General features: G+C 42.8%; 2 protein-coding genes across 3 annotated transcripts; both read right to left on the bottom strand.

Moving 5' to 3' along the window:
• Nucleotides 1-7,399: 7,399 nt before the first annotated feature.
• Nucleotides 7,400-11,561, bottom strand: LOC115159260 (uncharacterized). 2 transcript variants are annotated; one of them, XM_029708812.1, is made up of 7 exons: nt 11,070-11,181; nt 10,752-11,009; nt 10,411-10,627; nt 9,941-10,185; nt 9,450-9,719; nt 9,058-9,164; nt 7,400-8,131 (listed from the first exon to the last, which is right to left on the bottom strand). In XM_029708812.1, the coding sequence occupies exons 1-7, from the start codon at nt 11,153-11,155 to the stop codon at nt 7,914-7,916; spliced, it is 1,401 nt and encodes a 466-aa protein (XP_029564672.1). In that variant the 5' UTR covers nt 11,156-11,181; the 3' UTR covers nt 7,400-7,913. The 2 variants fall into 2 exon arrangements, with proteins under 2 accessions (XP_029564672.1, XP_029564671.1); XM_029708811.1 differs by having other exon boundaries at nt 10,752-11,561.
• LOC115159259 (uncharacterized) lies at nt 11,315-21,704 on the bottom strand. The gene is made up of 5 exons (XM_029708810.1): nt 21,624-21,704; nt 17,824-17,899; nt 16,982-17,222; nt 16,333-16,628; nt 11,315-16,068 (listed from the first exon to the last, which is right to left on the bottom strand). The coding sequence occupies exons 4-5, from the start codon at nt 16,369-16,371 to the stop codon at nt 11,563-11,565; spliced, it is 4,545 nt and encodes a 1,514-aa protein (XP_029564670.1). The 5' UTR covers nt 16,372-16,628; nt 16,982-17,222; nt 17,824-17,899; nt 21,624-21,704; the 3' UTR covers nt 11,315-11,562.
• Between the last annotated feature and the right edge of the window lie 4,084 nt (nt 21,705-25,788).

The following is a 25,788-nucleotide window of genomic DNA, read 5'->3' as shown; positions in this document are numbered from 1 at the left end:
GATCAAGAAGGTCATTCTGAGAGAGATAGCAAGAGAGCTGGCCAAGGACGGCACGTTCAAGAGTTTTGGAGAGAAAAGAAAGAAGGGATACTGGTCTGTAGTTGTTGACATCGGAGGGATCGAGTGTAGGTTTTTTCAGAAGGGGTGCAACTCTCACTCTCTTGAAGACGGAAGGGACGTAGCCCGCGGTCAAGGATGAGTTGATGAGAGAGGTGAGGTAAGGGAGAAGGTCTCCGGAAATGGTCTGGAGAAGAGAGGAGGGAACAGGGTCAAGCGGGCAGGTTGTTGGGCGGCCGGCCGTCACAAGACGCGAGATTTCATCTGGAGAGAGAGGGGAGAAAGAGGTCAAAGCACAGGGTAGGGCAGTGTGAGCAGGACCAGCGGTGTCGTTTGAATTAACAAACGAGGATCGGATGTTGTCGACTTTCTTTTCAAAATGGTTGACGAAGTCATCCGCAGAGAGGGAGGAGGGGGGGGGGAGGGGGAGGAGGATTCAGGAGGGAGGAGAAGGTGGCAAAGAGCTTCCTAGGGTTAGAGGCAGATGCTTGGAATTTAGAGTGGTAGAAAGTGGCTTTAGCAGCAGAAACAGAAGAGGAAAATGTAGAGAGGAGGGAGTGAAAGGATGCCAGGTCCGCAGGGAGGCGAGTTTTCCTCCATTTCCGCTCGGCTGCCCGGAGCCCTGTTCTGTGAGCTCGCAATGAGTCGTCGAGCCACGGAGCAGGAGGGGAAGACCGAGCCGGCCTGGAGGATAGGGGACATAGAGAGTCAAAGGATGCAGAAAGGGAGGAGAGGAGGGTTGAGGAGGCAGAATCAGGAGATAGGTTGGAGAAGGTTTGAGCAGAGGGAAGAGATGATAGGATGGAAGAGGAGAGAGTAGCGGGAGAGAGAGAGCGAAGGTTGCGACGGCGCAATACCATCCGAGTAGGGGCAGAGTGAGGAGTGTTGGAGGAGAGCGAGAGGGAGAAGGATACAAGGTAGTGGTCGGAGACTTGGAGGGGAGTTGCAATGAAATTAGTGGAAGAACAGCATCTAGTAAAGATGAGGTCAAGCATATTGCCTGCCTTGTGAGTAGGGGGGAAGGTGAGAGGGTGAGGTCAAAAGAGGAGAGGAGTGGAATGAAGGAGGCAGAGAGGAATGAGTCAAAGGTAGAGGTGGGGAGGTTAAAGTCACCCAGAACTGTGAGAGGTGAGCCATCCTCAGGAAAGGAACTTATCAAGGCGTCAAGCTCATTGATGAACTCTCCAAGGGAACCTGGAGGGCGATAAATGATAAGGATGTTAAGCTTGGAAGGGCTGGTAACTGTGACAGCATGGAATTCAAAGGAGGCGATAGACAGATGGGTCAGGGGAGAAAGAGAGAATGTCCACTTGGGAGAGATGAGGATACCAGTGCCACCACCCCGCTGGCCAGATGCTCTCGGGGTATGCGAGAACACGTGGGCAGACGAGGAGAGAGCAGTAGGAGTAGCAGTGTTATCTGTAGTAATCCATGTTTCCATCAGCGCCAAGAAGTTGAGGGACTCGAGGGTAGCATAGGCTGAGATGAACTCTGCCTTGTTGGCCGCAGACCGGCAGTTCCAGAGGCTGTCGGAGACCTGGAACTCCACGTGGGTCGTGCGGGCTGGGACCACCAGGTTAGAGTGGCAGCGGCCACGCGGTGTGAACGTTTGTATGGCCTGTGCAGAGGGGAGAGAACAGGGATAGACAGACACATAGTTGACAGGCTACAGAAGAGGCTACGCTAATGCAAAGGAGATTGTAATGACAAGTGGACTACACATCTCGAATGTTCAGAAAGTTAAGCTTACGTTGCAAAAAATCTTATTGACTAAAATGATTAAAATGATACAGTACTGCTGGCTGGTGAAGTAGGCTAGCTAGTAGTGGCTGCGTTGTTGACTTTGTTTGAAAGTGTAGCTGGCTAGGTAACCTCGATAGTTTCAGTACTACACCTTATCATGGTACAAAGGCAACTATGTAGCTAGCTAACATAACACTAATCAAGACGTTCCTTTGTAATGTATTTAGTTTCTACAATGCTGCTCGTCGGTAAAAGTAGGCTAAGTTGGCTAGGTTTGGAAAAACGGCGTCGCGGGGGACGAAAATAGCTGGCTAGCTAACCTCGATAATTACTCTAATCTACACAATTATCAAACTATGACAAAGACAACTATGTAGCTAGCTAACACTACACTAATCAAATCGTTCCGTTGTAATGTATTAGTTTCTACAGTGCTGCTAGTCGGTAAAGGTTGGCTAGTTAGCAGCTAGCAGTGGGTTAGATGTTGACTAGGTGTGTTGACTAAGTCTGGAGACAGCGTCGCGTCGCACGAAAATAGCTGGCTAGCTAACCTCGATAATTACTCTAAACTACACAATTATCTTAGATACAAAGACAACTAAGTAGCTAGCTAACACTACACTAATCAAATCGTTCCGTTGTAATGTATTAGTTTCTACAGTGCTGCTAGACGGTAGAAGTTGGCTAGCTAGCAGTGTTGACTAAGTTTTGGAGAACGGCGTCACGCGACACGGAGGACGAAAATAGCTGGCTAACTAACCTCGATAATTACTCTAAACTACACAATTATCTTTGATACAAAAACAGCTATGTAGCTAGCTAAAAAATTGCTCAGATCAAACAGTTGTAATGTAATGAAATGTAATATTACCTGCGGAGCGAAGTGCAGCACGACTACTCGCTCCAAAACCCGGAAGTCATGTGACGTTCAGAACTAGCATACCCCCCGCAAACTTCCGGTGAATTTACTAAATTACTCACGATAAATGTTCACAAAAAACATAACAATTATTTTAAGAATTATAGATACAGAACTCCTCTATGCACTCGCTATGTCCGATTTTAAAATAGCTTTTCGGTGAAAGCACATTTTGCAATATTCTCAGTAGATAGCCCGGCATCACAGGGCTAGCTATTTAGACACCAACCAAGTTTAGCCCTCACCAAAATCAGATTTACTAGAAGAAAAATGTTATTACCTTTGCTGTTCTTCGTCAGAATGCACTCCCAGGACTTCTACTTCAATAACAAATGTTGTTTGGTTCAAAATAATCCATAGTTATGTTCAAATATCCTCTGTTTTGTTCGTGCGTTCAAGACACTATCCGAATGGTAAAGAAGGGTGACGAGCACGACGCATTTCGTGACAAAAAATTTTGAAATATTCCATTACCGTACTTCGAAGCATGTCAACCGCTGTTTAAAATCAATTTTTATGCCATTTTTCTCGTAAAAAAGCGACAATATTCCGACCGGGAAATCGTGTATTTGTACAAAGAGAGAGAAACTAAAAAACATGGAGTCGGCTCGTGCACGCGCCTCAGCCCATTGTCCTCTGATAGACCACTTACAAAAGGTGCTAATGTTTTTCAGCCAAGGGCTGGAATTACATCATTCAGGTTTTTCCCGGGTTCTGAGAGCCTATGGGAGCCGTAGGAAGTGTCACGTTACAGCAAAGATCCTAAGTTTTCAATAAACAGAGTCAAGAAGCTCAAGGAATGGTCAGAGAGGGCACTTCCTATACAGAATCTTCTCAGGTTTTTGCCTGCCATATGAGTTCTGTTATACTCACAGACACCATTCAAACCGTTTTAGAAACTTTAGGGTGTGTTCTATCCAAAGCCAATAATTATATGCATATTCTAGTTTCTGGGCAGTAGTAATAACCAGATTAAATCGTGTACGTTTTTTATCCGGCCGTGTAAATACTGCCCCCTATCCCTAACAGGTTAAGAAAACCACCATAATCACTGTATAAGGGCACAAGGTGAGACCCAAATGCAGACACAGGAGGCAGATGGTTGAGCTCTGATATTTATTATACCAAAAGGGGTAGGCAAAAGGCAGGTTGGGGACAGGCGAGAGTTCATAAACCAGGTCAGAGTCCAAACAGTACCAGGCAATAGGCAGGCTCGAGGTTAGGACAGCCAGGGTTTCAGAAAACTGGTCCGTGTCCAAACAGTACAAGGGGGTAGGCAGGCTTGAGGTCAGAACAGGCAGAGTGGTTAGGCAGGCGGATTTGGTGTCAGGACAGGCAAGGGTCAAAACCAGGAAGGTTAGGAAAAAACAGAGACTGGGAAAAATAGGAGCTAGGAGAAACGCTGGTTGACTTGGCAAAACAAGACGAACTGGCACAGAGAGACAGGAAACACAGGGATAAATACACCGGGGACTAATGGGGAAAACAGGAGACGCCTGGAGATGGGTAGAGACAATCACAAAGACAGGTGAAACAGATCAGGGCGTGACACCCTGTGCCTAAGAACACTAAGGTAACCTCCCTAAATTACTTTCGACCCATAGCACTCACGTCTGTAGCCATGAAGTGCTTTGAAAGGCTGGTCATGGCTCACATCAACACCATTATCTCAGAAACCCTAGACCCACTCCAATTTGCATACCGCCCCAACAGATTCACAGATGAATCAATCTCTAATGCATTCCACATGGCCCTTTCCCACCAGGACAAAAGGAACACCTATGTGAGAATGCTATTCATTGACTACAGCTCAACGTTCAATACCATAGTGCCCTCAAAGCTCATCAATAAGCTAAGGACCCTGGGACTAAACACCTCCCTCTGCAACTGGATCCTGGACTTCCTGACGGGCCGCCCCCAGGTGGTAAGGGTAGGTAACAACACATCCAACAAACTGATCCTCAACACAGGGGCCCCTCAGGGGTGTGTGCTCAGTTCCCTCCTGTACTCCCTGTTAACTCATGACTGCACGGCCAGGCACGACTCCAACACCATCATTAAGATTGCTGATGACACAAGAGTGGTAGGCCTGATCACCGACAACGATGAGATAGCCTATAGAGAGGAGGTCAGAGACCTGGCCATGTGGTGCCAGGACAACAACCTCTCCCTCAACGTGATCAAGACAAAGGAGATGATTGTGGACTACAGGAAAAGGAGGACCGAGCACACCCCCATTCTCATCGATGGGGCTGTAGTGGAGCATGTTGAGAGCTTCAAGTTCCTTGGTGTCCACATCACCAACAAACTAACATGGTCCAACCACACCAAGACAGTCGTGAAGAGGGCACGACAAAACCTATTCCCCCTCAGAAGACTGAAAAGATTTGGCATGGGTCCTCAGATTCTCAAAAGGTTCTACAGCTGCACCATCGAGAGCATCCTGACTGGTTGCATCACTGCCTGGTATGGCAACTGCTCGGCCTCCGACGTCAAGGCACTACAGAGAGTAGTGCGAACGGCCCAGTACATCACTGGGGCCAAGCTTCCTGCCATCCAGGACCTATATACCAGGCTGTGTCAAAGGAATGCCCTAAAAATTGTCAAAGACTTCAGCCACCCTAGTCATAGACTGTTCTCTCTGCTACCGCACAGCAAGCGGTACTGGAGTGCCAAGTCTAGGTTTAAGAGGCTTCTAAACAGCTTCTACCCTCAAGCCATAAGACTCCTGAACATCTAATCAAATGGCTACCCAGATTATTTGCATTGCCCTTTTACACCGCTGCTACTCACTGTTGTTATAATCTATGCACAGTCACTTCAATAAATCTACCTACATGTACATATTACCTCAACTAATCAAATCAAATCAAATTTATTTATATAGCCCTTCGTATATCAGCTGAAATCTCAAAGTGCTGTACAGAAACCCAGTCTAAAACCCCAAACAGCAAGCAATGCATGTGAAAGAGGCACGGTGGCTAGGAAAAACTCCCTAGGAAAAACTCCCTAGAAAGGCCAAAAACCTAGGAAGAAACCTAGAGAGGAACCAGGCTATGAGGGGTGGCCAGTCCTCTTCTGGCTGTGCCGGGTGGATATTATAACAGAACATGGTCAAGATGTTAAAATGTTCATAAATGACCAGCATGGTCAAATAATAATAATCGTTGTAGATGATAACTGGTGCCCCCGCACATTGACTCTATACCAGTACCCCCCTGTATATAGTCTCACTATTGTTATTTTACTGCTGCTCTTTAGTACTTGTTACTTTTATTTCTTATTCTTATCTGTATTTTTTAAAACTGCATTGTCGGTTAGGGGCTCGTAAGAAAGTATTTTACTGTAAGGTCTACACCTGTTGTATTCGGCGTATGTGACTAATAACATTTGATTTAATTTAAAATGGTCATCTCTGTATACCCGTCGCACGACCCACTGGTTGATGCTTCTTTATAAAACCCTCTTAGGCCTCACCCCCACCTATCTGAGATATCTACTGCAGCCGTCATCCTTCAGATGCAACACCCATTCTGCCAGTCACATTCTGTTATAGGTCTCCAAAACACACACATCCTTGGGTTGCTCGTCTTTTCAGTTCGGTGCAGCTGGTGACTGGAACGAGCTGCAACAAACACTCAAACTGGACAGTTTTATCTCAATCTCTTAATTCAAAGACTCAATCATGGACACTCTTACTGACAGTTGTGACTCCTTTGTGTGATGCATTGTTGTCTCTACCTTCTTGCCCTTTGTGCTGTTGTCTGTGCCCAATAATGTTTGTACCCTGTTTTGTGCTACTACCATGTTGTGTAGCTGCCATGTTGTGTTGCTACCATGTTGTTGTCATGTTGTGTTGCTACCATGTTGTTGTCATGTTGTGTTGCTACCATGCTGTGTTGTCATGTGTTAGGGCCATGATGTTGTTGTCTTAGGTCTCTCTTTATGTAGTGTTGTGTTGTCTCTCTTGTCGTGATGTGTGTTTTGTCCTATAATTTTATTTAATTTATTTTAATTTTAATCCCAGCCCTCGTCCCCGCCCCCGCAGGACGCCTTTTGGTAGGCCGTCATTGTAAATAAGAATTTGTTCTTAACTGACTTGCCTAGTTAAATAAAGGTTAAATTAAAGATGACAAAAATTACAAAAATTAAATCTCACAAACTGAAAACATAATGTGTGCACAATTAATTGGTTAGAGAGAGATGGCGCCGACAGATAGGGCAGCTCTGCTTCCAGCTCTTAAGCATTTAGCTACACCCACAATAACATCTGCTAAACATGTGTATGTGACAAATAAGATTTGATTTGAAAGACAAAATTGATCCACTTGAAGGTGTACATTGCTAGTAGTCTTGCAAATTAAATCAGTTCATCATCAATAGTTTCAAATAAAGATAATATTTTTGAGAATGAAAACATTTATTCAAATTGATTAAAACACCACCTTGGATTGAGTAAATATAAAATCATACATAATCCAATAGTAAATAAATCAAGAACATGATTAACACTGCCAATGAGACCATGATTTGATTGTGAAACCACTGACGATGAGCATAGCCTCGCTACTGTTATTTTATTGTTGCTCCTTAATTATTTGTTATATTTATTTCTTTATTTATTTTTGTTAAAACTGCATTGTTGGTTAAGGGCTTGTGAGTAAGCATTTCACTGTAAGGTCTACACCTGTTGTATTCTGCGCATGTGACAAATACAATCTGATTTGATTTGATTTTAAAAGGTTACCATGATCATTACACTAAAATGGAAAGTAGGCTATATAATTCAATACTAAGAAACTAAAAACGTGAAATATTATGACATCAGTAAATATTATGACATTGAGAAATGAACTTTGGCACCCAGTATAGTATACAGTACTGAATGAAACAAAATGAAAAGTCCATTTACAGTTTACTGTAAAGAACCTACTGTTCTTTTAGCAAGCTTATATCTCATGCAACTTGCACATAAGTTACTGTATCTGTTTTGAAAAGCCATAGGCTACCTTGTAATAGCAAAAACAAAAAAGTAGAATAATTATGCAGCAGTAGAAATGTCGAACTGTCATTCACCTTAAGGTTCAACATAAAATGATTCACCTTATGATTATACTGAATCCATGATATTCATATGCTGAATATAAAAGTATGATTTTATCCCTTTACTAACATTTCCCCAGTGGAGGTTTTGTTACTGGATGGCTGCAAGGATGTCGTTGTACTCTGGGGTTTTCTGGTCCAGGTACTTCTTATCGGACACCCAGGACTTCAGCCTCGCCTGCTGATTCTGGTCGATGATCCCCTCTTTAATATGGTGATTCAGCATCTGATTGAAGCCAGCTTTATAGTAGAACACCGTTCCTTCAGGAGACATATCAATGGATCCCAGGGTAAGTGTATTGGGCTTTCCTAGAATAAAAACATAAACAAATTAATATTAAAACTTTCAGTGAAATTTGAAAAATCTAGTGAAGAATTTCCTATATAAGGACAGACTTAAGGGATAATGCCCGGGAAGCCGGGAAGCCGTTCTAAATGTTCCATTGCAATACTGGCTGGCAACATTCTTATCCCTTGCTTGCTAGCTAACCAACTAATGCTAAGTTACAGTCACGTCAAAGAAGTGCAGCCAGAATAACAGCAAAGTAGCCGCATTTGCATTTGTTTAAGCTGTTTTCTAGTGACATTTATTTGGGCACATCCATAACAATGAGCTAATGAGGCACGATTTCGCCTGGCATAGAAAATGTGCTCACTCGTCAGGACACTGTGGTTCAGAGGAGCTAGCCAACAACACAGCTAACACAATCACTTCAAACTGAAACTGGAAAGAGTGCAAACTAGCTGCACTTCATTTCATTTGACCTTTTGTCAATTGACATTTCTTTGTATACACCCATAAATAAAGATGCTGATTCATGATTTTCACTGGTTGAGAAACACTGCCTGCCTGTCTGTCTCGTCCCAACTCCCGACACGTTCATTACCATGGGACAGCTGGAAATCGAATTAGAATATTGAAACAATGTTGCAAATGTCGGAGAGACAGACAGCAAGGTGTATACAAATTTCCGCTGTTGAAATCTAAATGTTAGTCTAAAAGAAATTAGAGATAACGTCTAGATGCTTTTTATAGTGGAGATTAAGTTTATAAATTGCCTGGCTGGGTTGATGAGACAGTGGATTGCACAGACAGATGGAACAGAGTAAATAGGCATTTTAACGTCATAGCTTTAGCCGGTGATAACTTGTGGAATAGACACCGGCTGGAATGTGGTTTTAACTAATTAGCATTCAGGATTAGACCCACCCGTTGTATAAAGGACAATAATCACCTGCTTTGTCTCTGAGCTGGTTGGAAGCAATAGGATGAGCCATGATGAAAGAGAACTTCAGTGATTTCTCCACATCTCCGCTTGCAAGTGTATCCGCCAGCAGCTTCCTATGAGTTGGAAGGCCATGTACAGTGTTGTTAGGAGATTGAGAACATTACGAATAGGGAAGCAGCATAGATAGTAAGTATTCAATTCCTAAAACACAACAAGAATGGAACGTTTCAATTTGTAGCTAAATTAAAGGGCTGAAAGGTCTAAGAAGAAGACCAGGCAGAAACGTTGCTTCAATTATATCAAATTAAGTTTGTTTCTGTGTTTTTATTTCAGCCTCGGTTGTGTATCACAGGCGGAAGGGAAGGGATGGATTGCACCTATATTAATAGATAATTCACCTGCAGATGACAGATGTCTTACTGGCTCCAGTGGTTAGAGCAATCCTGTGATGCTGTTTGAGAACCCGCATTGTGAGCAGGTTCCCTCCATTTTGATCTGACTCAATGCTGTTTATCATATCATAAAGCTTTGGATTCTTCTGCTGAAGATTTTTCATTTGAGATTTTTGGTCTCTGGCCAGCTTCAGGGAATTCTTTGGTGGGATATGGTCTGCCTCCACAATGCCTCTTTCCCCCATGTTATCAGAGAAAAGTTTGGTGTTTTTGACGCTGATGAGGGAATAGAAGAGAAAGGGTTGTACTATGGAAGTAAAATTCAAGTAAACACATCTATTTATACAATTTGTATGTCAATGCTTTATGAATTATTATATACATTTCTGGTCTTAATAATGTATTCAAGTGTAAAACCAATGCAGGGTCATTATAATAACATTGGTAGATTTGAACAATGCCCATATAAAAATGAAACAAATATTATGCTAAATTACCTTTTGTAAGGACCAACTAATCCAAGGTGGTACGTAAAGGCTATGTCATACTCATTTATCCCTGAGGAACTATAAGGACATTTCTTCATGGGACTGATATCATGTTCATATTCCCCATCATCACTCCTCTGTGTTCTCTTCCCGACCCCTCCAACTATAGCATATTTTCCATGATTTTTCTCAAGTGCATCATAGGCCTTCTGGGTTTGAACCATTTCACTATAAGCCTGAAGGTTCCCTTTAATCTATGGGAAGACATAACAGGTATCAATAACTCCAATTACTCCACAACCAAGGTTAAAGGTGCAATCTTATATATTCATTTATTTGATTTAGGGACAGTTTATCTACCAATCATCTTAATTTCCTAGTGTTCCTTCGTCGGATTTGATGAAAATTACATATTTCATAAAGTTACTTAGTTTAAGAATTATTTAAACTATACGTAGACATGAGTAGGCGTACAGTACCTGGTCTTTAACATTGTTTCGTAGATTCACAGCTTGACTCTTGATCTCATCCTCTGACCTGTTAGATGTTGCCTGTACTAGGGCATGGTACAGGCAGTTCTTGTTCTCTGAGCGCACAGGGATTACTTTGCCATCTTGGATGATGTCAAAGTGACCACTGTATGGACTTTCCACTCCTTGGATTCTGTCTTTTGCTTTAGAGAGGATTCCTTTCTCACTGAAAGAGCAGAAATAAAGAGCACCATTGGTTGTCATTAATGTAGTTCTAATGGAGAGATCCTAATTTTGGGAGATTTGCAGTATTGTTGATGAAGGTCTACCAAACAGTTTAGGACAAATACCTGTGTGTTTTCTCAGGCTCTTTGGTCAGCTGTAGAGTGATTTGACCAGCTGAGCTGTTCGATCCCGGGTAGGACTCCTCTGAGAGTGTTTTCCCATGTTGATCCACCACTTTGAACTGGATGCCTTTACCATGGAGCAAGTCACTGTTTGTGAGGACATAAATGTCCAGGGCCGAGGCTGGTCGATTAACATCACCAATCTTCTCTGCATAGTCCAGAAGTTCTTTTGTTTCAGTCTCTGACAGAGCTTTCCCAGTCTTCTGACTGACTGACTTCATATCATGTTTATGCTGCCGGTCCTGGAAAAAGCCCTCAGTTTTGTGTCTGCCAAGTACATTGTCAACAACTTTTCCAGTGACTCCATTGACCTTCTTCTTGAATATTCCCGTCACAAAAGAGGACATATGACCAGCACAAGCATCTATGAACGCTTCGGAGACACTATCCGAAATGGAGCTCAGGAACTCATCCTTCAGGCGAATCACATCTGGTAAATCATGTCTGCCATCTTGGTCATACTGCTTCAGATTTCTTTGCTGCTCTTCAATTTCTTTTTTTAATTAGAGGACAAATATGTCATTGATAACATGTTCTGTAGGAATAGACCGAATCATTTGGACCAAGGTTGTGGTGTGTTTAGCTATTTCTACACTTATTTTGACTCCTTTTGCAATAAAATGTGTTCCACTTTTTTCCACAAGGTCAGTAGCATTATTGCACACCTCAGAGAGTCTGCTGATAACATCACTGACTTGGGATGTGGTGGCATCAGTCATGAGGCCAGGAATAAGTTCTTTTGTCATAACTTGAACTAAATCTTTTGTTTGTTGTTCAAGCTTTGAGTCAATCTTATAGTTGCTATCTTATAGCTAATGTACTCTGTGAGACTAAGACCTAGTTCGGCATTCTTTTTGACTGTTGAACTGACCATGTGTTTGAAAGCTTTTTCTAAAATTGTTTTAAAGATGGCCCTAATTCCAGCATCAATGGCGTAGTTAATTCCTGTGATTACACCCTGCTTCGCTACCTCCTGAACTGCGTACTTGGTTGCGTGTTTTAGAGCCATCTTCATGTTTGTAGGGGATGCCAGTTTCTTTGTTGCAGTCTTAATTGTTTCTTTGGAGAAAGATTTTGCTGCGCCCTGTGCGGACTTGAAAACATATTTTCCTGCTCCAATGATTTCCTTTGCAACAGATGAGAGTTTTTTAGTACCATTGAGGACTTTATATGCTGTGATGGCAACTTTTTTAATGGCGCTGAACCCTGCGGAGAGCAGAGACATCCCAATGCTGATGCTTTTGGAGATGGCCCATTGCGCCCAATCGAATGTGCCCGATATCATGCCAGATATCCCTTCAATCATGTCAGAGACTCCTTCAGAGATGAAACCTAAGCCAAACTGGGTTGCAGTGCCAAACGACAGGGCACAAACCAGAACTCCAAGGATGACCTGACACATACCGATGAAGAAACAGATCAAAGCGTCAAAGCTGAACTCTGGCTTCTTTTTCACCTCAAACACAATGCTCAGGCCATTGTCATTCAAGGCCGTGAGCTCATTTCCTGTGATGTAGTCTTGATTTTCTGAGAGGCTGTACACTGAGGATACCTCTGTTATGGCTGTGCCTTCACCCTCAAGCTCTTTAAGTTTATTTACTGCAAGGTCAATGTTAAGTATCCAAGCTTTGTGAATGCTCATCCTGGAATCTATTTGCTTTAGAAAGTTGCATTCTCCTTCATGATGTGGTTCAAAGTTGCCTCTTGTGGCAATCTGAAAAGAAACCATGGTATTTGTGGTTTCTGACAAGTAAACATTCACAGATGTCTTTGCCCTTTCCAGTAATTTCCGTGCCTCTGTTTTGTAGCCATCTTTGCCTATGTTGATGGTGATGAAGGCTTGGTTGTACATTGCCACGGCACTGTAAAAAGGGTCACATTCTTCAACATCTTTCCAGTAGGACTTTGCTTCATAGTCACACTTAGTTTTGTTGCGGAGGTGCAAGTCAGTTCTGCCGGTAGCCTGCTTAATGTGGTCATAGAAGTTTTGACTTTTTCCATTCAGCAGCATGTTGCCCCTATTTGTGAGATGCTCAAGAAGGTCTGCTTTAAGAACACTGATATCTTCATGCTGACGGATGTGCTCCTCGTGAAGGGTAAGCCACAATGCCCATGTTTCTTTCAAAGCATTGAGTGCAGGCTGGTAATCAAACTTAGGGCCATTATTTTTAAAACACTCAGGGACATCATTCGGCCCCATTCCCGACAGGTCAAGTCTCTCCTGTTTTGTGAAGTTGCCGTCAAACTTGTCAAGAAATTCGCAAAACGTGCCAAACAGGTCCTCTTTAATTTTTATTTTGAGAAGCTCATCTGTCTCCATATCTTTGATGCGTTGGACTTCGTACTCCTCTCTCAATTGTCTCATGATTTCCACAGGCTGGCCCTGGTATGCTGGGGCAAGGTTATCCCCACAGAGGATCATCTGGACCATGCCCGGGTTTCCCTTCCGACCAGTTCTTCCGAACACCTGTTTCTCCACTCTGCGACTGCCAGGGTAATGTGTCAGGAGGACGAAGAGGCCACCACATAGGTTGACATCCTGATCAACCTTGATATCTGTTCCACGACCTCCTAGATTTGTGGATATGATTATATGTCCCCCTCTGAATTCGATACTCTCAATGTTGTGTTTCTCACTGATTGTGTATAATGTGATGCGGGGATGTGGATTCTCGCTCTCTATTTTCTTCAGAAGCTCGTTTGCGGTCTTGACATCCTCACATATGACCAAGACAACCTGACCACTGTCTGCCACTCTCATTGCTGTCTTACAGAGGATTTCCATCCACTGGGCTTGCCCACTGACCTGAATTGCTGGAAGCTCAACAACCTTCTTATGGCGGTGAGCTGGAATTGTGTAGCTGTCTGTTTCGTAATGCCTTGCAAGGAAATCTTTGTCGGCATCACCCCCTAATGTCCCAGACACACCAAATATCCCATTCCCTGTTAGGTACTTTTGAAAGTAATGGAAGTTTGATAGGTAATTTGTCACATTGGACAATGAAGTGGTTGCCAGCTGGTGTTTCATCTCCAGAAACTGCTGCAGGCCGTCCCCCCAGCGTTTGTTCTTCTCCAACACTCCACTGGCCTGGAAGTCCACTGGGATGATAGCATGGTAGAGATGCTTGTCTCCGACAGCTTCCAACGTCTGATCAATCATGTACTCCCTGCCTTGTATCATCATGATGGCTTTCAGGGCGTTTTCCACAAAGACTGGTAACCGATTCTCAAGGTATTTCTCAAGGAAAGAGGGGATCACAAGAAACTCTGAGTTTGACTGAGAGTTGCCAGAAAATTTGATTTTAGACTTCAGCTCAGAGACAGTTGCCTTAATGAGTTTGTCTTCAGGTATGATCTCGCTGGCTCGTCCATTCTCGAAGAGAAGCATTTTGATTTCCAGGATATCAGGGTTGTTGTGCAACTTTTTCTCCTCAACCAGCACGGCTTTATTGTTTGTCACAGAGTAACAGTCAATGGCCACATCATTCTCCAGTGCTTTCTCCATGATGGTGAGCAGATCACACTGCTGAGTAATTCCAACTTTGGCCATGAATGTATCAACAGTTATCCTGTTCTCCGTTGCATCATCTTTCTCTGTGTTCTCTAGAGCTTGCATGAACATGTCAAAATCTTCATCTGAATAGATACCCAACTCCACTCCGGCTTCCAAAATGTGAAATTCAGAGAATTCTTTAGATGTCGCTGGACCGATAACTGCTAACTTTGCAGCCTTGTGAAAATGCTGGATTCCAGTTGCCCACTCAATCTCTCCAGTATCTTCCATCTCAATTGGCTGACACGTAGATACCATGGCCCATATGCTAGCAAGGACTTGTCCAAGGTGCCTCAGGCCACTTGCCTCGTGGGATAGAAACGTCACCTGAACTCCATTGTCCAAAGTCATGTAGTCCACTTCATCCACAATCACCATGTCGAACCTCCTCTCCCCACGTGTGGTGTCCTTCTCGAATTCCTGCCTCAATGCGTCTGCTGCAAAGCTGCCAACGGTTCCGTAAACTAATTGTTTCCTGTAAGCTTCCTGTAGCCTACTATCCCTGCTTTCAGGGGAGCTTCCCTGTATCTGTGGTGGTGGCACAACAGAGGACGTGACACCAAACATGTCATACAGTTTCTTCCACTCCTCTTGGTCTCGGCGAGCAAGGACTGGAGAACTGGTCACAACGTCAACCTTAGTGCCACGGATAGCCTGGATGGTGGCAAACATAGCCAAGATGCAAGATTTTCCTTCACCTGTGCCGATTTCCAGAAGGATACCTTTTTTCCCTGTTAACTTTGGTAGAAGGAGCATGAGCAGTGATGCCAACTGAGTGAGTCGGGGAAAGTAGCCTTCTATTTTCTTACCATTTTGAGTGTAAATGGTTGAGCAGTCTTGCACAGCAATAGACATCCTTATTAGGACCTCCTTGAGAACAGCAAGGTCAGGGTTAATAAAATCCAGTGACTTGATCATCTGCTTTGCTTCCTCTATCTTCACCTGATCCAAGTCCTCCTTTGCATGTTTTGGAAGTTCCTCTGTCATGTATCCTAGAATTTCCTTCATTATGGACAATATTTTCTCTGGGTACTTTTCATTTTGCATTTCATTCACAATGGTGTCGGCATCCTTGTCCCCTTCTGCCTCAGCATACCATTGTAGAGAGTTGACAGGGTCTTTATCTTTCAGAGCAGAGAGAGTAGAGAGAAGATCCAGCTTGTTTGTCCGCACAGTATGAAGGATCGAGGTTGCTAACTCTTGGTTTATGCCTGAAACACCTCGCAAAAAGAGCAGAATTTCTGAAGGTGTCCAGATCATGTTGAAGAGAATTTGACTAAGGAACCCCTTGTTTTTCTCTGACACCTCTGTGAACACATCAAGAATGCTCAGAACAAGTTTTTGAGCCACTGTGGGATTTGTGCTGTACAGCTGTTCAAGAAGACTGATGAGAAAGTCATACTTCTGGTCCCAGTCAGGTAGTTGGTCCTCTTTACTGTCTGTGTCCGAGTCGTTGGTCAACGTTAGCTCTGTCACAGCCGTGAAGATGCTAAACCGCTCGGTGAGTGATTGCTCTCCTTGGCTGATAGCACGATCTATTGTCAACTGACACCAGATGGACGGTTGAGGCTCTCCAAAGTATTGAAGGGTTAGTTCATTCTGAAGATTTTTCATTCGGTTTTCAAGTTTGTCCTCTTGCATGCTTTTGTCTTCAGTGATCTTGTATTTCTTCAGAAGTTCATCAAACTTATTTTTCAAGTCCCCGTGCTAGAATGAAATGTTCCCAACACAAAAAAAGTGCAAAGAAAAGGAATATTTTAGTACAGATGCACTAAAAGATGTATGTGTCATACTATAAACACGTTTTCTATTAGTGGTGTAAATCGGCAACTGTATGTAAATATGAAGAAACTATATTTTCAGAAATATATAATATGTTTATCATTAAGTTAACGCAACATTTATGTGAAACACAAAATCATTAATGCGAAATAAAATCCACTCTACAACCCTTTTTGAAATACCTCATACCTCATCCCTTTTGATTGCTGCAGCGTCATCTTCTATCATCTGGTGTATTACTTGTGTACGCTGATGATGGCGCTGTTGTCCTTTTAGACTCAGCTTCTGTCTCAGCTTTTCTCGTCCCTTTGACACCTTCCTACCCGAAAGTTCGCTCTCCCTTTCGATTTCTTGCTGGATCGTCCTCTCCCTCTCCAGTTGCTCCTGGCGCCTCCTCTCCTCCTGCTGCCGTCTTCGTTGCTCCTCCTGTCTTCACCGCTCCATCTCCTCCTGCTGCTGACGGATACGGTCTTCCTCTTGCTTCCCTGATGGATGAATACAAATGACACCATATTCCCTATGTGTGCACAGCGTTTGGCCAGAGACCATGTGTACAAATAAGGTGGCATTTGAGACGTAGTAGCCAACAGCCAATGTTGTTCCAACAAAATGCTCATCAAGAAGAAAAATAGCAGCCCTGAGCCAATACTGCTATTTGCTGAACAAATGAACCAATACTATATTATTTGTATACTGTAAGGAATAGTCCTTACATTAATTGGCTCAGTTGCTAGTTGCTGATATACGATGTATTGAGAGTATAAGGTTTATTTCCAAAAGGAACATTTTGAACATAATAATGTAGCTCAGCAGATTTGTAAGAATTTGAGGGACTTACCATAGTTTGGACATGTTGGACTATTAGACTCTGTGTCGCACAGTAGCTGAATAAGTGAACGGCCACTGGTTTCTATAATAGTGAATGTTTGACTCCCGTCCTGCTTGTTACTGTTGAATTCATATGAGAAGGAGTTGCTACTGTGATTGTCATATCTTAAATTTAGGTAGCAATGGATCCACCTAGAGTTGAGTTTTCTTTCTACACTACCCCAACCATGCAACGTGCCACTGCCACCTCCCTGGAAAACAGAAAATCATTACCAGATATACATTTTAAATCTCGAAATGTGTAAAGATTAATCTTCAGCGATCCAACTTAATGCTCAACAATTTTCTAGATTGATCTCAAAATAAAATGTCCAGGTCTGATATTACACTGGTTTTCATTTTGACACAGGGACAATATTGATAAGCGTTCTGGCTTTTACTGCCGACAGCCACTTTCAGGTAGTCCACAATACTTAAAGGTAGGCTATACTCAGCAAAATGGCATTATCATACACAATGGGCCGACTTTATTCATATTAACAACATCAACAGAATTCAACTCTATCAACACTGCCATTATTAGTTCAGCTCTTCCTAATGTTTGCCTTCCTTTGTGGCATGCCAGCATTGGGAAGTGCCAATAATCTAGGTTTATAAATATCATGATCAGGTATTTCACAGAGCACCTTACACTCAGCAAAATTACATTATTGCCGTTATCAATTACCTTGCCATATTTCAATTCTATTGATTTTGTTGTCTGTAAGAAAGTTTCCCCGTTAGCAACAGTAGTGTCACAGCATTACACTACGTTTATAACTATCATGATTTTACATTGACTCAGATACTTACGTCGCCGACAAGTTCGTAGTGCCAAGTGTAAGGGGTTTGGTTCCTTATAGACACCGAGGCCCCCATTATTCAGAATCTGTTGGGAAAAAACAGCCTTACACCAGTCTTACACTGTATAATTTGAAGTGTCATGTGTTAATTTATCTACTGGACCTTTTCTCAAGTTATCATACTAGCAGAGAATATGAGGTACCACTTTAAAATACACAATGCAGACCTATTACTATTCCTACTTATTCATTGTTTATTCATTCTTATTAATAAAAGTTGTATTTATTTATTAATAATTTACAGTGGTTATCAACGGGATCAATTTGAACTTCCAAAGTACAACAATTCTCTAATAGGAAACATGAACAATCTAAAATTGTGTAGCTCCCCGCAGTCTCCGCAAGCATCATTTTTGGGGCATAAACATGTCAAACATAAAGTAGCAATAAATGTTTTCTTGAAAATTCTGTTTTTAGATAACTATGATGTATAATAATGATATACAGTATATCTAATAACATTACATTTAATATTGCTAATAGTTGTTAACATTTGAAAAAACATGACAAGTATGTGTATGTATTGGCCTACTGGATAACTTGTGGTGAAGTCAGCATTAGTGGGACATCAGGTGTAGTGAGACATTTGCGTTTGAGGGTGCTGTACTATAGTAACTTTGTAAATCAATCACAACAAATATTATTGGGTTGTTTCTCCAGGTGTTCTGGGCATAAAACATTGGTGTTAGCGTTACATCACTTGTTAACGTTACATCACTTTAGCATGTGTGGTCAGGTTTCTTCGATCATTTGATCCATTGAAAACAAAAAAACCTGCCATACTATGATACCTTGCGCTAGAATGATAAGTTTGTCATTGTGTCAATTATTATCATTGAACAATCTAGCTTTTGGTGTTCAAATTAATAGTGATTTGAAACCTAATAACCATTCATGTAAACAGCTTTTATATTTTATGAAAATTAGATTTATATTACTGTCCCTGTCACGTCCTGACCAGCAGAGGGAGTAGTTGTGTAGTATTTTGGTCAGGACGTGGCAGAAGAAGTCTGTATGTGTTTTCTAGTATGTCTGTTTCTGTGTTAGTCTTGTGACTCCTGATCAGGAACAGCTGAATATTGTTGTTCCTGATTGGGAGTCATATATTAGGAATGTGTTTTTCACCTGGGGTTTGTGGGTTGTTGTTTTAGCACTGCTTTATGTTAGCCTGCTAACTGTTCCTGTCGGTCTATTGTTTCTTGTTTTTGTGTTCATTTTATTCTAATTAAATAGAAAGATGAGCATTCACATCCCGTCTGCGTTTTGGTCATCCATTCACCACGACAGCCGTTACAGTCCCACTTCCCGTGAATGGACTTTGAATAGTGGGACAGGTACCTTTTTTTTTTTTTACTATGCACAAAATAAAACTTTAATCTTTTCAAATGTAATTTCCTTCATTAGATATTCTAAAGTACATTGGAATATGTTGTTGTAGTTGTTCATATCTCAAAATTGAGTCTAAATGCTAAATAGGCCTAGCACATAAACCGCATAGGATGACAATGGAAGGAATTAAAGGGAAATAAAAAGGGGAGGGAAAGAAAGGAAGGACAATTGGGAAATGTATTTGCACCGTAATAATTTGATATTAGGCTAAACTGATTATTGCAGTAGGCAGATTATGCAATAGTCTTGTAGGCCTAAACACCTTACCCTGTTTATCTTAATCAGGGTTAGGGTTAGGTAAAGGGTTAAGGTTAGGGGAAGGGTTAGCTAACATGCTAAGTAGTTGCAAAGTAGCTAAAAAGAAGTAAGTAGGCTAGTTGAAAAGTTGCATATTAGCTAAACGTTGTCCGGGATGAAATTCGAACGACAACTTTTGTTTTTACCTTAAGTTAAACCATCTGTTTTATGTAACCAGACCAAACATAACATATCATACTAATATCAGTGTCCCGGATTTTACATTGACTATGTTAGTGTAGTCTATGAGACCAGGCTGCCTGTAGAGGTGTGCTATCTTTATCAGCATCATACAAGCCGATAGTATTTCAACCACACAAAATTTGCCTCCAAGTCGAACTGAAATATTATCAGAACCATGTTGGATCTTTTCTATTTCCATAAGACCGGTCCAACTGAACTTTTTTAGATGTATTGCCTTTTATCCCGGTCCCTAAACGTCTTTTATCCGCGAAAGTAGCAGTAATGACAGAACTTTACCGATAGAATAGATTGAAGCATTAATTCTATCGATTTGTGACATTATTCTGGTGAGCAAGGGTTTATTTAGTCTTCTAGGACAACACATATTGACAGAAGAAGAGAATTATAGACAAGTTAACTAACAAATAGTCTACCAAAATGTCGGAAATTGTAGAGAGAAACATCTAAATCAGGCATAAAATCGTTCTGCCATCTCTGAGTATAGCCTACAGGCATTTTCTATATAAGTGGGTTTGGGTCGGGCCTCAGATTGTCAATTTATCACATATAGTCAGGCATTTGCGGATGTGTTATTAGTAATTGCAGATGTGTACAGTTTGCTCACCTGCGCACACCAATGTAAGCACCCTATGCGGCGTTCCAGTGGTGTGTTTAATCTGCGCATGCGCTAGCACCAGCCGCACAAGCTTCCCTCTTCAGTGCAAGTGAAGCGTTCGGACCAACTGAAGTAGTTTTCACATGCAAACTTTATATGTCCAAACTCAGAGTCAAATATGCTTCCCAAAAATAACATGTCTTCTGTGGTAGAACGTTTATTTTGATTGGTGATTTTCTGCATTTATCTGAGCGCCATCAGTTTGCCTGATTTCAGATGTGTCCATGTATATCGTTCTTCTTGCAATGCATGTAAACGTTTTAACCGAACTACTATATTAATCTGACTATCCACAATAAGCGCATTATTGTGTGCATGTAACTGTAGCCTACTCACTGACATGTACACTGAACAAAAATATAAACGTAACATGCAACCATTTCCAGAATATTGTATTTTCAGCTCATGAAACATGGGACCAACACTTTACATGTTGTGTTCATATTTTTGTTCAGTGTAAGAAACTGAGGAAAGAAAGGAGGCTGAATTTATGAAAGGGGCATTTAGGAATAATAAAGGTGTTTCAGGGTCAAGTAAAAGCTGTGCAGACTCCTTTAGTTAGATTTTCACCCAGACCTTGGAATGTCCCCAAATACATTTCCCAATAGCATGGAGATGGTTTAGTAGAAGGTCATTGACACAAAATAGTAAAAACAGAGTGTGCTATCTACAAGCATCTACAAGCGTCTACAACGTTACAAGTGTCAGGTGAAGTGGGACACTGATGTATTTCTAATGAGAAAATAGTGTCCCACTTCATCTACTTAAGTGTCCCACTACAACGTAAATCCACGCTTTAGCAAAAGTATGGGTCTGATGTTGTTTTATGGGTTGTACATAATACATGATCAACTTGTTTCATCATAAAAATTCCCAAATGCACCTTTATTGAAACTATGGTCTCGTAAGTAAGCATTTCACTGTTGTATTTGGCGCATGTGGCTATTAACATTTGATTTGATTTGAGATAAGACCTTAATTAATGAAATAAACATCACTTGAGTAGGGGTAGACTGATTTTGATACATAATGTACATGATCATCTACCAAAAAGTGTCCCACGCATGCATATATCACCCTACACACAAATAGCCCATTGAAAACAAGCCCGTTTCATCCAATTAGTTTTTCAACATAAATCAATGCCTCAAAAATGAGTTGTATTATGTAGAATAGCCTACACAGTGAACAAGATTTTAACTAACCTTTTCCTCTGCCTTCCCTCTTCTCTGTGTTCAGTCAGCACTCTGAGAAGTTGAAAATAAGAAGGACTAAAACACCTCTAACACAGTGAACTTTGAGACACTGCACAGCTATTTATGTACTTTTTTCAGAAGCTGACCTTGACCTGACACAGCCAATAGCCACAGTGGTTTCACTTTCACATTTCAAAGACCAGCATCCTTGTTTTACTTTCCTCATATATTTGGAGAGGAGAGATCACTGTATTTTTTACAGCTGTTTATGCACTCTTGCTCTCACCGTATATAAGTTTAAAGGATAATGTTTTATTAGAGGTTGGAAAAGGTATTGTAAACTGTCACAGCGGTCGTATTGAGGAGACCAAAACGCAGCGGGTATAGTGATCATCTTCTTTTATTAATTACTAAATAAAGTGAACACTTAAACGAAAACAATAAACGACAACCAACAGTTCTGTAAGGTAACCCAACTATACAGAAAGCAACCACCCACAAAACACAAGTGAAACGAACACAACTAAATATGGCCTCCAATTAGAGACAACAACAACCAGCTGCCTCTAATTGGAGGTCATTGCCACAAACCAACATAGAACTAGAAAACTAGAATAAACATAGAAATATAAAACATAGAACAAAACCCCCAAAACATCAAAACACCCAAAACAAACACCCCCTGCCACGCCCTGACCAACTACAATGACAAATAACCCCTTTTACTGGTCAGGATGTGACAGTACCCCCCCCCCCCCCCCCCCCCCCCCCCCCAAGGTGCAGACCCCGAATGCACCTCAAAACAAAACCCACAAAAACAACCCCAAACCTAAAGGGAGGGAAGGGAGGGTGGCCACCGTCAACGACGGTTCCTGTGCTACACCCCCCCCCCCCCCTTCCCAATCCTCCCACCACGGAGGTGGCTCTGGCTCTGACCGTAGCTCCTGTTCAGCAGACTCTGGGCTGCGCGGCATCGCTGGAGGCCCCAGGCTGAGAGGCGTCGCTGGAGGCCCCGGGCTGAGAGGCATCGCTGGAGGCCCCGGGCTGAGAGTCATCGCTAGAGGCTCCTGGCTGAGGAGCGTTGCTGGAGGCTCCGGGCTGGGGAGCGTCGCTGGAGACTCCTGGCTGGGGAGCGTCGCTGGAGACTCCTGGCTGGGGAGCGTCGCTGGAAGCTCAGGGCTGAGGAGCGTCTCTGCAGGCTCCGGACTGTAAGCCGTCTCTGCCGGCTCCGGACTGTAGGCCGTCTCTGCCGGTTCCGAACTGTAGGCCGTCTCTGCCGGTTCCGAACTGTAGGCCGTCTCTGCCGGTTCCGGACTGTAGGCCGTCTCTGCAGGTTCCGGACTGTAGGCCGTCTCTGACGGTTCCGGACTGTAGGCCGTCTCTGCCGGTTCCGGACTGTAGGCCGTCTCTGCCGGTTCCGGACTGTAGGCCGTCTCTGACGGTTCCGGACTGTAGGCCGTCTCTGACGGTTCCGGACTGTAGGCCGTCTCTGACGGTTCCGGACTGTAGGCCGTCTCTGCAGGTTCCGGACTGTTGGACGTCGCCGGAAGCTCTGGACGGGGAACTGTCGCCGGAAGCTTTGGACGGGGAACTGTCGCCGGAAGCTCTGGACGGGGACTGCGCACTGGAGGCCTGATGCGTGGGGCTGGCTTTGGAGGCGCCAGAACAGTAACACGCACCACAGGGCTAGTGCGAGGAGCAGGAACAGGACGTACCGGACTGGGCAGACGCACTGGAGGCCTGATGCGTGGGGCTGGCTTTGGAGGCGCCAGACTAGTAACACACACCTCAAGGCTAGTGCGGAGAGCAAGAACAGGACGTACTGGACTGGGCTGATGCACTGGAGGAAGAGTACGAGGAGCAGGAACAGGATACACTGGGCCATGAACCCTCACCGGCGGTCTGATGCTTACAACTTGCATCACCTGTCCTGGCTCGATGCTGGCTCTAGCATGACACCTGTGAGGAGCTTTCACCAAGCGCACCGGGCTGTAGCTGCGCACTGGCGATACTGTGCGTATCTCCACATAACATGGTGCTTGCTTGATCCGTCGCTCCCCATAGTAAGCACAGGTGCTCCTTCGTGTCCTTTCCGCCAGTACCTCTCTCCGGAATCTCACGTCAAGCTCCTCGCTTGATTCCTTGACTGGCTTCTTTTTGCTCCACGGCTCTCTCCTGTACGCCCGGTAAGTTAGGTCAGGGCTCCCCCCTGACTTAGCCCAACTCCCTGTATGCCCCCCCCAAAAAAAAACATTTTTGGGGCTGCCTTCTCACCTCCTGAAATGGAGGATATAATGCCTCATACCGCCGTTGTTCCCTCTTAGCTTTCTCCAGCTCCTCCTTCGGGCACTGGTACTCCCCAGCCTGGCTCCATGGACCCTTACCATCGAGGATCTCCTCCCATGTCCATGACTCCAAATAGCTCTCCTGCTGCTCCTTCCTCTGTCACAATGGTCGTATTGAGGAGACAAAAACGCAGCGGATATAGTGATCATCTTCTTTTATTAATTACTAAATAAAGTGAACACTTAAACGAAAACAATAAACAACAACCAACAGTTCTGTAAGGTAACCCAACTATACAGAAAGCAACCACCCACAAAACACAAGTGAAACGAACACAACTAAATATGGCCTCCAATTAGAGACAACAACAACCAGCTGCCTTTAATTGGAGGTCATTGACACAAACCAACATAGAAATATAAAACATAGAACAAAACCCCAAAAACATGAAAAAAAAACAAACAAACACCCCCTGCCACGCCCTGACCAACTACAAGGACAAATAACCATTGTTACTGGTCAGGACATGACATAAACCATACATTTTGCTCAACTGAGACATTCCAACGTGGCGTGTTGATGATGAAAGAGTGAGGAAATGTGTGATGAGAGTCTGGTGTAATCAGTATGATTTTTAAACAATTAGAGAAACTGTATATCACACTTTTTTTTCTTCCTAAAGATACTAAATGCAAGTCTTCATTTCACTTCTGTGAAAGGGTCGCTTAAACACACGACGTGCTGAAAGTAAACAGAAGTAAACGGTCCAGAAAGACACTTTAGCACTGTGGTGTAACTTTGTGGCGTTAAACACAGGTGACATGTGACCGTGAACATGTGATTTGATGAGGCCTCAAATAAAAAGCTTTTTTAAATAACCGACTCTGTTAAAATAAATGAGTTGTCAGCAGTTGAAACAATAAGAAAGCTCTCTCCCCGCCACTGTTTCAGTAAAAAGTTAAGGGATAGGGCTTGATAAATGTAATCACTCAAACTCATAGACAAAACTATGGATGCAAACAGGCCATATCTAGCTTTTTGGGGGCCCTAAGCAAGATTTGGTTGCCCACATCTCGTAGGCAAAACATTTTAGTGGCCCCCCTCTTGCCGGCAGAGAGTAAATTGTGCAGTAATCAAGTTTATGTCCGCCAATTCCACACATTTTTCCATGGGGCGTAGAGAAAATGTTGCAGCTTTAAAGTACATTTTTTTGCAATTCTACATATTTTTTCATTGGGCAGAGAGAACATGCCGCAGTTTTAAAACTAATTTCATACGATTCTTCTCATTTTGCCATGACTTATGCCATGTTCATATGATATCTGAGTGACTAACAAGATCAATGTGGGCCCCGTAGAGGTCAGGGCCCGTGCCTTGTGTGCCCGGTCAGTAACTCGGCCGTGATTAGTACAAGGTTTAGATAACCGGCTAGACTAATTTACCGAGCAAATAGCAATCTGTAAAATGTTACCTGACAAGGGCTAATTAAGTTACTGTCAGTGACTGACTTAAGAGGAAAACTGCTGATGCACTACCAAATGTTGAAATTGCAAGTTGTGTATTCTACTATCCCCCCCCCCCCAAACAGTAAGCTGAGACCCTGACTGACTTCCTGGAGAAAAAGATATATATGTTTGGGTTGGCACTGGATGCAAGTACTGACCATCCATGATATCACAGTTATAGTTAACCCTTTAAAGCCTAATGTTACATACTGTATATGTAATATTGTGTTTAAACACCTGGTAAAGTGTCTGTACATGATCAATACATAAAAGGGAACATCTCTTCAAGAATAGATTGGAGATTGGCACTGAACATATTTTAAAATAATCTACTCCTCCGAATGGATTCGTATGTTGTCAAAAAGGTGAGTTTATGAAATTCA

This window comes from Salmo trutta, chromosome 23 (genome assembly GCF_901001165.1).
Source record: "Salmo trutta chromosome 23, fSalTru1.1, whole genome shotgun sequence".
NCBI lineage: Eukaryota > Metazoa > Chordata > Actinopteri > Salmoniformes > Salmonidae > Salmo > Salmo trutta.
The sequence above is the reverse complement of the archived record's forward strand: the minus strand, read 5'-3'. Positions and strand labels throughout refer to the sequence as shown.